Genomic DNA, 12,392 nt, shown 5'->3' with positions numbered 1-12,392 from the left:
AATATTTCCAACACTATATAAGGAAAGGGCCACCGTGAAAAGGAAAAACAAAGAGAAGCTTGAGTTAAATATAAGAACATCTCCGAGGAGCATTATTTCCACCATTTTGTGTTTTCATCCTTATTAATGTCTATTCTATCAGTCCTGGCCCATACTTAGTTTGCTAAGGTGTTTTATTGCTAAGCCCATTCTCTAACAAATATTTTGTTTTAAGCTCATTGGACTCTCATTCGTTGTACTTAGTGTGCTAAAGTTCCATTTCTAGTCCTTACAAATTTTATAATAATAATGATGCTATGAATAAAACAATTTTCCTACATTGAGCAAAAAAACTTGTGTGTTTTCACAAAATAATAATTATACTAAATCAAAGATTCATTTATTGTTAAAACTCACCGATTACACTAATTGCCGCAAAATGTTCATCCAAATTGGCATTACTAGTAGTTTACTTGTTATGCTAGGAGCTAGATTGAGTCTAATGTTGCAAGAGTAATTCTTTTTTTTTTTTTTTTTTATAAGATAAAAATTCTACTATAGCCTAATATAAGTGTATATGTGTGTAAAGTTTCCTCTTGAAGGCTTGAACCCCGGCCCTTACCCTCACACCCTACAAGAACTTATACTTGTAAAATGACCAACATACTAAGGGTGTGCGGTGGTGTTGCAAGAGTAATTCTATGCTTTGTTTGTTTTGACGTAAAATATTTTCACATTTTACAGTGTTTGTTTTGAAGTAAAATATTTGGTTAAAAGTAAAATATTTTCAGTCAATAAAACTGTAAGGTCACAGTTTGGGGCCCAAGCCCAAAATGTATGGAGTCTTGGTCCAATGAGCCCAATACAATGAATTTGTAGAGAATGGGTTAAAGAACTAGGTCTTAATGAGTTGGACAACGACTAGTATTGAATTGCATGGCGATCAAATACAAATAAAGGATGCTGAAATCAATAAACTTTCAGTCCGAGGAGGTTAAATCTGTATATAATGATCACTCTAAAATATCAGAATGATTTAGATTGCTATCCTATTTTTTCCCTCTCCTTTCCGTCTTTTTTTCTCATGGAGGGTCTCTCACATTATATAGCTCCTTTTGGGCCATCTTGATCCTACACTTGTTGATCATCTAAGTTTTTACTTGAGTGTCCATCCCATTAGACACCCTTTTCAGCCTTCTGTGAGTTGTGGTAGCCAAGACAGCACTGTTCAATGGTCTTCTCCACATAAATGCGGCTAGAAAAGTAGTTGCAATGCATTTAATGCGGTGGTAGCAGCTTTTCCTTAGATATTTTGTGTTTCCTTCTTTCTCATGTGTTTATGAGGCACATTTTTATCCGAGGAGGTATTCCTCCTTGGATCATCTTCCATTCATTCCCTGCTTATGAGACTTTAACTGGGGATCTTTCAACAACTATTTGCCTCTCCTCAGACTTGTCAATTCTCCCAGGTGAAGCCTAAAGCCCAATATATGATCTTGGGCCCTTACCCCTACAAAAACCAATTAAGGTAAATTTGTGTAAAATATTTTACACTTGAAATATTGGTAAAATATTTTACATTGGTTGGACTTGCTCTGTCCCGATACATTGCCTTTCTTTCTCATCTCAAGCTTTCTCAGTTTTCTCCACAACCCAGCCCACCATCAGCCCTTCTCTCCCACCCATCACCGGCTACACCCTCTTCGACAACACCCATCACTAGCTCTCCCTTCACCAGCTCCATGTCATTGACGCCACCTTTAGTTCTCAAGTTCGATTTCTCATTTTACTAATTGTTTTTCGTTGTTCTCCATCTCTTTTTTTTTTTTTTTTTTTTTTTTCCTTTTTTTTCCAGCGCCACTGTCAATCTTGTTTAGTTAGGTTTCTGGAGATTGAGTTGCGATGGAGCTTGATTTTAGTGGGTCGAAGGTGGATCTGGTGATTGAAATTGGATAGTTTTTGGGTTGATGGATTTTGGGTCTCAATTGTTTGAAGGATTTCGGGTATGGTTTGGGTTTGTCGACGACTCGACAGAGGCAGGATGCTGGTGGCTTGATGGACGACATAGGTGGATTGTTTTTCATGGGTCTTAATTTTTCATTTTGGTGGCAGATTTCAGTTGTTTCTCATAGGATAATTGTGGTAGATATTGATTATTTTTTCCATGGTTTGTGGCTTTGGATTTACCGGTAATCTTCTAGTAGCTCCAAATAGACTATGGTTTGGATCCTTTGCAATGACTGCGGTAAAAAATCAAAGGTACAGTTCCATGTTGTGGCTCAGAAATGCCTGAACTGCAAATCTTATAACATGGGGCTGAGCAAGTGGCTATGGCTAGACTGTTACAAATTTACAATGAATCTGGAAATGGCAATGACAACTGCAAGTGTACTCAAATTGAATGCGTCTCTTACAGGGATTTCCCTTCACTGTTTCAATTACCTGAGTCATATTCATGGATAGAGAGAATTGTGGTCCTCCCTTGGTGGTACTAATCTTGTTATCTATTGTGAATCTCTCACAATTGATCCTATCTTGCAGCCTGTTCTTTGCCAGAAGATCCCTCAAGATCCACTTGCAATCCCCTTTTATCCTATGCATTTGTCCCCCCATATTGTTCTCTTGTATTTAAAGAATGCCATCTATGGTTGGATATGTACTGATCCGATGTGCTATGAGTTAGAAAGATGTTCATATTTTACATTAGACAAAACTTGAAAATGATTTTCTTTGTATGCAGTCAAACACGGTAAAATGAAAATATTTTCAGTAAAATATTTTACATGTAAAATATTTCAAATTTGAGAATATTTTACTTTGAAACAAACGGAGCACTAGTATAACATAAAATGTTACAATTTTTACCATAATTATCATACGTGACAAACTATGACGAGCTACCTATCATCTTCATAAAGACCCATGATTTTATTTTCCTATCATCTTCATAAAGACCCATGATTTTATTTTCTGACATTTTCCGTTTACTACACCTGTCATAACAATTATGGTCTTATAATTTTTTATATTCCATAGCAAAATAATTGAGTCTTAAATATTCCTTGTGAATTAGACATGGGACAAAGTGTCAAATACTTGCTGCCATATAACTCAACTGAATCACTGCACACAAAAGAGTACTTGACCCAGCTTTGCCAGTGATGCTGCTATTTCCTAAAAATTGTCGCTGATATATATAAAAAAGAAAAAAAAAAAAAATGAAAGTTACCTTTATACCTTTGACACATTGCCCAACAAAAAGAAAGTCGTTGTTCCGCAATTCCACTTCACGCCACCTCTCTACTGTTCGAAACTCACGTCTTGGAACACACACCACACCACAACACCCAGATACGTTTCCTTCTCTCCTCATCACCTTATAAATAAAAAAATAAATAAAAATAACCGCCGACTCCACCGCTTTTCCATTACAAATATACCACTTCTCAAGTTCTGAAAACTACACCGTTTCGTAACAACAAAAATGCGAGGGCATGATCGGATCAACAGATGTCTTCCCGACGAGCTACTCATCGAGATTTTCCGGCGGCTCCTCGACTCGAAGCCGAGCCGCGATGCCTGCTCTCTCGTCTGCAAGCGGTGGCTCAACCTCGAGCGCCTCAGCCGCTCTACCCTCCATATCGGCGCCTCCGGCTGCCCTGACCACTTCCTCAGCCGCATCACTCGTCGCTTCGTCAACGTCAAGACCGTCCACATTGACGAGCGCTTGTCGCTCCCGATTCAGTTCGTAAGCCCTCTCTCATTTTTAGGTTAGGGATTTAGGGTTCAATAATATTTGAGTTTGGCCATTGAATTTGATAGTTTTGATTCTTGATCAATTTCAATTGAGAGAAGGAGAAGCTTTTGGATTTATTGTCACATTTTCACTTTAGTTTAAATTTGTGAGATTTTTGTTTTGTTTATTGGAGTTCAATTGAGCTGAGCACTTTATGATTCTCAAAATGTGATTTTTGGGCATTGAAGGTAATTGAATTGGATAATTTGATTTTCAATCAGTTTCGATTAAGAAATGGGAAGTTTTTAGATTCAAGCATTTGCCAATTAGCAAAATCTCTACTTTATTTGAAATAATCTCACATTATGCAAATAAGGAAATAAGCCTTTTCCAAACGGACACAAATCATAATTCCACTATAGTTTAAATTTGTGACGATTACTGTTTTTGCGTTTGTTTTGGGTATGATTTTGTTTATTAGAGTTCAGTTGAGCACTATATGATTCTTAAGGTTATTGGCTAGGATGCACGGACACTTCCGTACTTGTAATGGTGTCCTATCTACCAGATCATGTTATAATTTTTTAAAAATTGCTCGTGTCGCTGTATCATACTTGTTACCGTACTGGTGTCTGTGTCCATGTCCATGCATCCTAGGTTATTGGTTACAGCAAATTGTTCCAACTCTTGACCATTTTGTTTTGTTGGGTGAATTTGGGGCTTTTAACGTGAGGAAAGGAAAAAATTTCTGTAATATATGTTTGGAAAGGTACATTGGTTTTAACAAACAGCGCCTTTGCAAAAAGAGGAACTTTGAGTTTATTTTCAGTGTTTCTTTAGCTTGTTAAATAGTTTGATTATGTGATAAGACAAGTTTCTATGTGTAGAGAAGAAGATGTGGCAGTGAATCCACGAGTTCATATACAAAAAAACGGCGTTATGTGAAGGAGAAAAGCGGGTCTGAAGACAGTGATTTTGAGACGTCTTCTATATCGGATGCTATGTTGAGTGTCCTTGGTGAAGGCTTTTCAAAACTTGAGAAGTTGAGCTTAATTTGGTGCAATAATGTGACAAGCATGGGTTTAGCATCATTAGCTCAAAAGTGTAGTTTGTTGAAGTCTTTGGATTTACAGGTAAATCTTTGGTTAATTGAACTCAACACTGTTCTACTTGCTGATTTTTTTATATTGTATTACGTAATGCCTTGCCTACGTTTGTGATTGATGCAAGTTTTTTTTTTTTTTTTTCTTTTCTTTTAAAGCCAGTTTTGCAATCATCATTGCCTACTTAGTTGAGATTTAACTGTTCTGTCCCTTCAGATGGGAAGGGCTTGGCATTAAATGTTCATACTCTTCATTTTGTCATTTACTTTCGATTCTATATGTCAGTGCAATACATTATCATAAGCTTTACTTTTTTACACTTTTTTCCAGGGTTGCTATGTTGGAGATCCAGGTCTAGCTGCTGTTGGACAGTGCTGCAAGCGGCTTGAAGATTTGAATTTGCGTTTTTGTGAAGGTTTGACTGATGCGGGTGTGGTTGAATTAGCACTTGGTTGTGGGAAATCATTAAATACTCTTGGAGTTGCAGCTTGTGCAAAAATAACTGATATCTCATTGGAAGCTGTTGGGTTGCACTGTAAATCTCTTGAGACCTTGTCATTGGATTCGGAGTACGTGAGTGACAAAGGGATGCTTGCTGTAGCCAAAGGATGTCCTCTTTTAAAAGTTCTGAAGATACAATGTGTCAATGTTACTGATGAGGCTTTGGCAGTTGTGGGCACTTGTTGTTTGTCACTCGAGTTTCTGGCTCTATACAGTTTGCAGAAATTTACTGATAAGTCAGTTACTGTCCATCTGCCAATTGTTATTTGCTTCTTTCTTTCATTTTTTTTTTTCCCTTTATCTGTTTTGCGATAAGAATTTGGTGTGTGTTTTCTATTATTCTTAGACACATTTATCTTTCAAAGTAGTTGGAATTATTGATGAAGTTGAGCCAGTCTTTATTGTGTCACCGGTTTTGCTTAATGTCGTTGTCCTAAGTATTTAGGGTATTTATTTCATTTATTCCCACTTAGATTCTCATTGCTTATTTACTTCCACTTAACATGTTTCAGGGGTCTACGTGCTATCGGCAGTGGTTGTAAGAAGTTAAAAAATCTCACTCTTAGTGATTGCTATTTCCTGAGCGACAAGGGTTTGGAAGCAATTGCAACTGGTTGCAAGGAACTTACACATCTCGAAGTTAATGGGTGCCATAATATCGGAACTTTGGGACTGGAATCTATTGGAAAATATTGCCAGTATGTTTCTCTCCCAGCCTAATCTTAATGACTTGGGTATGTGGTTATGATAACGTGTGCATTGATTGAAAGTCATGTTTGGTTCACAATATCACACAAGCTACTAGCCCCATTGCTCTTGAGCTCTACAAGTATTCATTTGAGCTACATGCTTTTACTAACCTGTTAAAATTATTTAATATCATTTCATTGACATTTTGAAAAAAATTTCAATGTTTTGGCACTTTCTTTTTTATCATTACGGTGTAAAGTTCTTCCATCATATGGAATGATGGATACTCACCTGTCTTCTGCAGTAGCAGCCTTGGTAAAATGTTTTCCACTCAACTTAGTGAATGAGGAAAATATTAAATTCATCAAATAGATGTTATCCAATCTGTGTAAAAGTATCATGGCTTCCTCTCAGTTAAGGGTTTGGATGGATTTAGTCACATGTTCCTTGCATTTTATAGTTAGGTTTTGCTCGCATTCTGCTTAATTTGAAGTATATTTCTTGCATTTTACATTGATCAAAGCTAGTTACATATTATTGGCTTTTGGCTAAATATTTAACATTTGTTTGATACAGTCTGTGGATACTTTTGTGAAGATGCTAATCTTAGCTCTGAATATTTGCAGGCAACTCACTGAGTTAGCACTGTTGTTCTGCCAAAAGATAGGTAATAAAGCCCTTCTTGAAGTTGGAAGGGGCTGTAACAAATTGCAAGCTCTTCACTTGGTAGATTGCTCTAGTATTGGAGATGAAGGCATTTGTGGTATAGCTAGGGGCTGCAGGAACTTAAAGAAACTTCACATTCGGCGGTGTTATGAGGTCCTCACTCTCTCACAATTAGTTCTTGTATTGCATATTTTGCCGAACTAATGCCTTGACTAATTTGCCAAAATTTTCGTTAGTATTCTAAGTATTCCTTTCATTTATTTTATCTTCAAAAATTCTATTTTGTTCCTGATTCATTTGGATGGTTGTTCTCACAAAACATGGCGGCATTTAAGTGCTTACTGAAGGTATGAGAACAACCATCCAAATAAATCATGAACAAAACTTTGACTTTAAATCGTCGCTCCTTTGAGAACATGGAGAAGACGTTGGATGAGTTAAAGGTTTTATGCCAGCATAATCTTTTTGAGTGGTCTCGCTGTTGGGGTATTACTGATTCTTCGTCTCTTTCCAAGTTTATGTTTTCCCTTAGATTAACTTTCTGATTTCCCTCTCCTTTGTTTGCTGTTTGTTTCATTTGTTTCCTATTGTTCATCATCATGAACATCTTGTACTTTTCATTTTTTTTTTCTTATTAATATTAGTTCTCTGATTACCTATCCCCAAAAAAAAAAACTTTGACTTTAATCAGTCAATCTTCTAGCTTGAACAAGTGGCTGAGATATGTCCTCTTTATTATCTAGAATATTTCTATCAACTGTTGGGGTAATAATACTCTGTACTTTGCTTCTTTCAATATCAGCTTCAATTTTTACAGTGCCCTGCTTGTAAGAATGTTATAAAAATGTAGGAAACATGGGAATTTTTAACTATGTTGCTGGTCCTTTTAGCAATTTAAAAAAAGTACAAATTTCACAAGTAAAATATTTTAAATACACCTGAGTTTAGGGTAATTTTGATTTTATCCCCCTAAAGCTTTAAAATTTTGATCCGCTCTCCTTACATTGCATATCATTTGAATTTATTCCCTTGCATCCATGCGCCATGCCTACCTGTCTATTAAGTGTCAACTAAGCTCAAAATAAGTGTGATTAAATCAACTTCATTTTGTCCATGTCAATAAAAAAAGTAACATTTTATCTTATTTTCTATTTTATTTTCATTTTAACATCATTGTTTGGATAGGAGATTGTGTTTGTAGTGATGTTCACAAATTGCATTGGGGTTTCTTAGAGTTAGGTTTCTGTTTGGCTACCTAGAAAATGGTGGAAAAGATTTTTTTTTATTTAATTTTAATGCGTATTTTTTTAGATTATAGGGGATAGTTTTTACATTTTTATCATTTTTTATGTTACTTAATTGACTTGACATCATTTAATTGATGTAGCATAATTTGATTGGTCAAACTAATAGACACGATAGGCTTAGCTGGCACTTAAAAGACAGCTAAGCATGGCACATGGACAGAAGGGAACAAATTTAAACGATATATGACATTAGGGGAGCAGATCAAAATCTTGAAACTTTAGGAGACAGAGTCAAAATTACTTGTAACTTTAAGGGTGTAATTTGCATTTTATTTAATGTTTTAAATAATACGATAGTTGTATTATTTTTTTTTAAATCTGCATCCTTAGTAGGCATTCACATTTTTTTTAGTGTAAACATCTTGCACTATAGTCTCATATATCTTTTGTTTTTGCCATTAATAGATTGGAAATAAGGGAATTTCTGCTATTGGTGAGTATTGTAACTCTCTTACAGATCTTAGCCTTCGATTTTGTGATAGGTAAAATATTCTTCACAGCTTTCTCTTTATATTTTTATTTCTTACCCTTGAGAATTAGATATTTTTCCCCCTATAGTCAACATTTTGCCAGTTGAAATCTTCATCATTACATGGAACATTATATAAATCCTACCGGACCTCTGACTGAAACAAACCCCCCCCGGGGGCCCCTTTTTTATCACTAGGGTTGGAGATGAGGCCCTTGTTGCCGTTGGTCAGGGTTGCTCACTACATCATCTAAATGTCAGTGGCTGCCACCAAATTGGAGATGCTGGAATAATAGCCATTGCAAGAGGCTGCCCGCAGCTCCGTTCCTTAGACATAAGTGTTCTCCAGGTGCATTCTCTCTCCCCATCCTCAGTTTATGATTCTGTGCATGCGTGCATAAATTTGCATTAACCTTGGATATATACTCTGATTAGTAAAACTTGTTTCTATGTGAATTTTATGAAACTGAAATTTAGTGCCCCAACTTGCTCTATTGTTATATTGATGTGCACTATCTGTAGTTGAAAGATGGGTTTAAAACTTTGAATGAGTGGTTGGAAACATATGATACTGTAATATGATGGCATACATGTGCAAATATAAAATTACTTGATTTTTTTATCTGGTTGTGGAGTAAAAATTTTATTTACATATCGATGTGTATGTAATAGGACCATTGTCTGGTGCAATGATAAAGTCTTTGGCTGTGAAGTGCACAATTTCAATCCTTAGAGCAGCATCATTATAATATTGTTAAAGAGAGATGCTATGTCTACAACATTTCTACAACATTTTTACAACAAATCACAGGTGGTTAATGGTTATTGGTTCAAATTTCAAACTAATGCTAAGATTACTTTTTTGCTCCAACAATAACAACTAGTAACAACTTGCCACTTAGAATTTGTTGTAAAAATATTGTAGACATATCATTTCTCATTGTTAAAAAGTTGGTCCATATCCAAGCCATCCTTCCCAAAACCTAATATAGTTGGGTCCAATGGTGGGTAGTAACTTTTTGATACAAACGCTGGGTAATAAGTAATAGCCTTTATTGATGCACATTTAGTGTGCGTTTGGATATCATTTATTTTGCTGAAAACTGAAAATAATAAAAAAAAATTTCTGGGTTCACTACTGTTCATTGGCTAAATAAACTGTTCATGTCCCATGAACAGTGCATTAAGCTTTAGTCAAAAAAAAAAAAAAAAAAACGCAAAACATGGATGTGAGAGACGCTATCCAAACGAAGCTTTAATATCTATGCGCTGTTATGTGAAGTTCACACATCCTGAGTTATGTACCAGTCAACTTGGTCAAAACAATTCCTTGATTCAATGATTTTATCATTTCCCCCTCTCCTCTTCGTGTGGTTTCCTCTTCAATCTAACATATTTGTCCATCTTGGCAGAATTTGGGGGATATGGCAATGGCCGAGTTAGGAGAAGGCTGTCCATTACTCAAAGAAATACTTCTGTCACACTGCCGCCAAATAACAGATGTTGGTATAGGCCACCTTGTAAGAAATTGTAGCCTGCTTGAATCCTGCCACATGGTTTATTGCCCTGGTATAACTGCAGCTGGAGTTGCCACTGTGGTTTCCAGTTGCACCAACATAAAGAAGGTTCTGGTTGAGAAATGGAAGGTTAGTGAGCGGACCAAACGAAGATCAGGCTCTGTCATCACTTACCTCTGTATGGAGCTTTAGATCCAACATCAATTTATGTACATACGCTGAGCTTGTACATGTTCGATTACAAACCGAGTGAGAAGCCCAGATCTTGGCACTCAGAAAGATAAGCAGTTACTTGTGCACATGCTGTTGATGTTTCCTTTTCCTTTCTTTTCTTTTTTTTTTAAAATATATTTTCCTTGTTGCTCCCCTTTCAGTTTGTCAGTTGTGCCATCTTGTAATTTATTGTTTGTGTGTGATATTTGTACCAAATGTAATAGTGTTTAGGAAATGATTCAGTGTAAATGAATAAATTATGTTCTCACTGCAGCTCTTATGTATAGAAAAGTCTGGTTGAGAAAATGAAGCTTTGCTTTCAAAACCTAGGGCCCCATTTTTCCTTCAGCAAATGTGTACTGATTCGTACCTTTTCTCTTCTTTTCTTTTCCTTTTTTAATAGACTAATGATAACATCTGGCTTGGTTGGCGATATTTCAACTCTAGTACCAGGAAAGAGCTTTTAGATTTGAAATAGCTTTGGATACCTCCTACAGAATCAAGTTCTTCGCCACCGAAATTAGGGATAACTTTCAATCCAACAAGTGATTTAACCCCTGCAACTGAAAAAGTTGCAGTGGAAATCTTTCCTTGGCAATAGGACACTCTGCAACAAAATCCTAAGATTCCCAATGGGACACTCCAGGACTGAAAAGGCCAAGTCTCTTTAGAAAATGCTGTAAAACCCAAAATCTTTGATAGCACCCAATGTGAAATCCAATGGCTTGATTAATAAGCAACAAAATGCTGAAGTAGAAAGATGTTTTCTTTATTCAGTCAAATGTTAGGTCAATATCATGTCATTGAATGGCCCGTACAAGTTGTAATCTTAAACCAACTTTTGCAATGATTTTTCTCATCAGAATTTAACCGTGTTTCTTTAAATTCCAATGTTGAGGACCACCCCTCCTATTCGCTGAACCATCTAAACTGGGATAATCCAAATTACATGACACATTCTGGACAAGGTTTCCATATGAAAAGCTCCAGAAGTGTTTGCTTCCCATAATATTAATAAATAAATAAATAATAATAATAATAATAAAGAAGGGAAAATTTGTGTCCAAAACTTCAAATGGCCTTGTTTACCCGATCATTTCCATTTTTTCCCCCAGAAATCTATATCTACTGAGAAAATAGACTCATTGTAAGCAAGCTTGGACAGATCATCTTCATGCTGTATTAAAAGGGTTCAAGACTTCAAGCAACAAAGAGGTAGCCTGCACTGTTCTTCCCACGCGAGGAGATGTCTTATTATATATCTAATTTATGTTTCACAACATGTGGGAATTACGAGTATATTGGAGTATGGACCTCACTACCCATACATTCTTTGTTTTTTTTTTCCCCTGAATAAATAAGTACATATTAAAAAGAAACAGAAGATGGTCTTCCAAAATTACAAAAAATAAAAAAATAAAAAGAGAAGATGAGAGATGAAGAAGAAGAAGAAGAAGATGATGTTCCCAATTCATCTCTATTATTGGGGGAAAAATAGAAGAAGGTAGAGAGAAGGAAATGGATTCATCCGACCATCCCAATGACACTAAGTAGCTGGTATACTGAATGAAGATTACAACAGAAATAGTAATCTTCATTATTAGAAATAAAATGTGTCGTAATGGAATAATTAAATATATTCATAAATTTGGTTGTGAGTTGTAACATTAGAATAAAACTTAAAATCTATTTTAAAAAATATCTTATTCATACAATCATATTTCCTTACAAATAATTTTTTTTTTAAAGGACAAAATTTAGTTACAAAACTAATTGTAATCTTAGGTTACAATCTTACTCAATAAAATAAACATTATTACCTATTTTGAAAATCTAACTATTGAATTGCATGTTCTTTATACTCTTAATACACATATCAAATTTTGTGTCAATCGGATATTATTTACTATATGATCTACATACTTATATTTTATGTATAATTTTAAATTACAAAAATTTGTAATTTAAACAATTTATTGATGACATAACTATTGATCTTTAATTTTCCAAAAATTTTGCAAGTATGGAGTGTATAAGAAGAAGTAATCCAAAAGTGGATTTGTCGAAATTCTCCTTCAATAAAAAGATATTGAGCAAGGTTATAATATAAAACTACAACTAATTTTGTAGTTAAATTTTGTCATTTTTTAAATTTAAGAGAGAAATGATTTTTTTTTTTTTTTTACCTTTTATTTTAATAATTGTAATGTG

General features: G+C 35.1%; 1 protein-coding gene across 1 annotated transcript; it reads left to right on the top strand.

Moving 5' to 3' along the window:
• Positions 1–3,252: 3,252 nt before the first annotated feature.
• On the top strand, positions 3,253–10,454 carry LOC126689245 (F-box/LRR-repeat protein 4). Its single transcript, XM_050384369.1, has 8 exons — positions 3,253–3,727; positions 4,603–4,848; positions 5,149–5,555; positions 5,832–6,017; positions 6,636–6,828; positions 8,388–8,464; positions 8,650–8,800; positions 9,864–10,454. Exons 1-8 carry the CDS (start codon positions 3,464–3,466, stop codon positions 10,158–10,160), a joined length of 1,821 nt encoding a protein of 606 aa, XP_050240326.1. The 5' UTR covers positions 3,253–3,463; the 3' UTR covers positions 10,161–10,454.
• The last annotated feature ends 1,938 nt before the right edge of the window (positions 10,455–12,392 follow it).

This window comes from Quercus robur, chromosome 6 (assembly GCF_932294415.1).
Source record: "Quercus robur chromosome 6, dhQueRobu3.1, whole genome shotgun sequence".
In the NCBI taxonomy this organism is placed as follows: Eukaryota; Viridiplantae; Streptophyta; class Magnoliopsida; order Fagales; family Fagaceae; genus Quercus; species Quercus robur.
The sequence above is the reverse complement of the archived record's forward strand: the minus strand, read 5'-3'. Positions and strand labels throughout refer to the sequence as shown.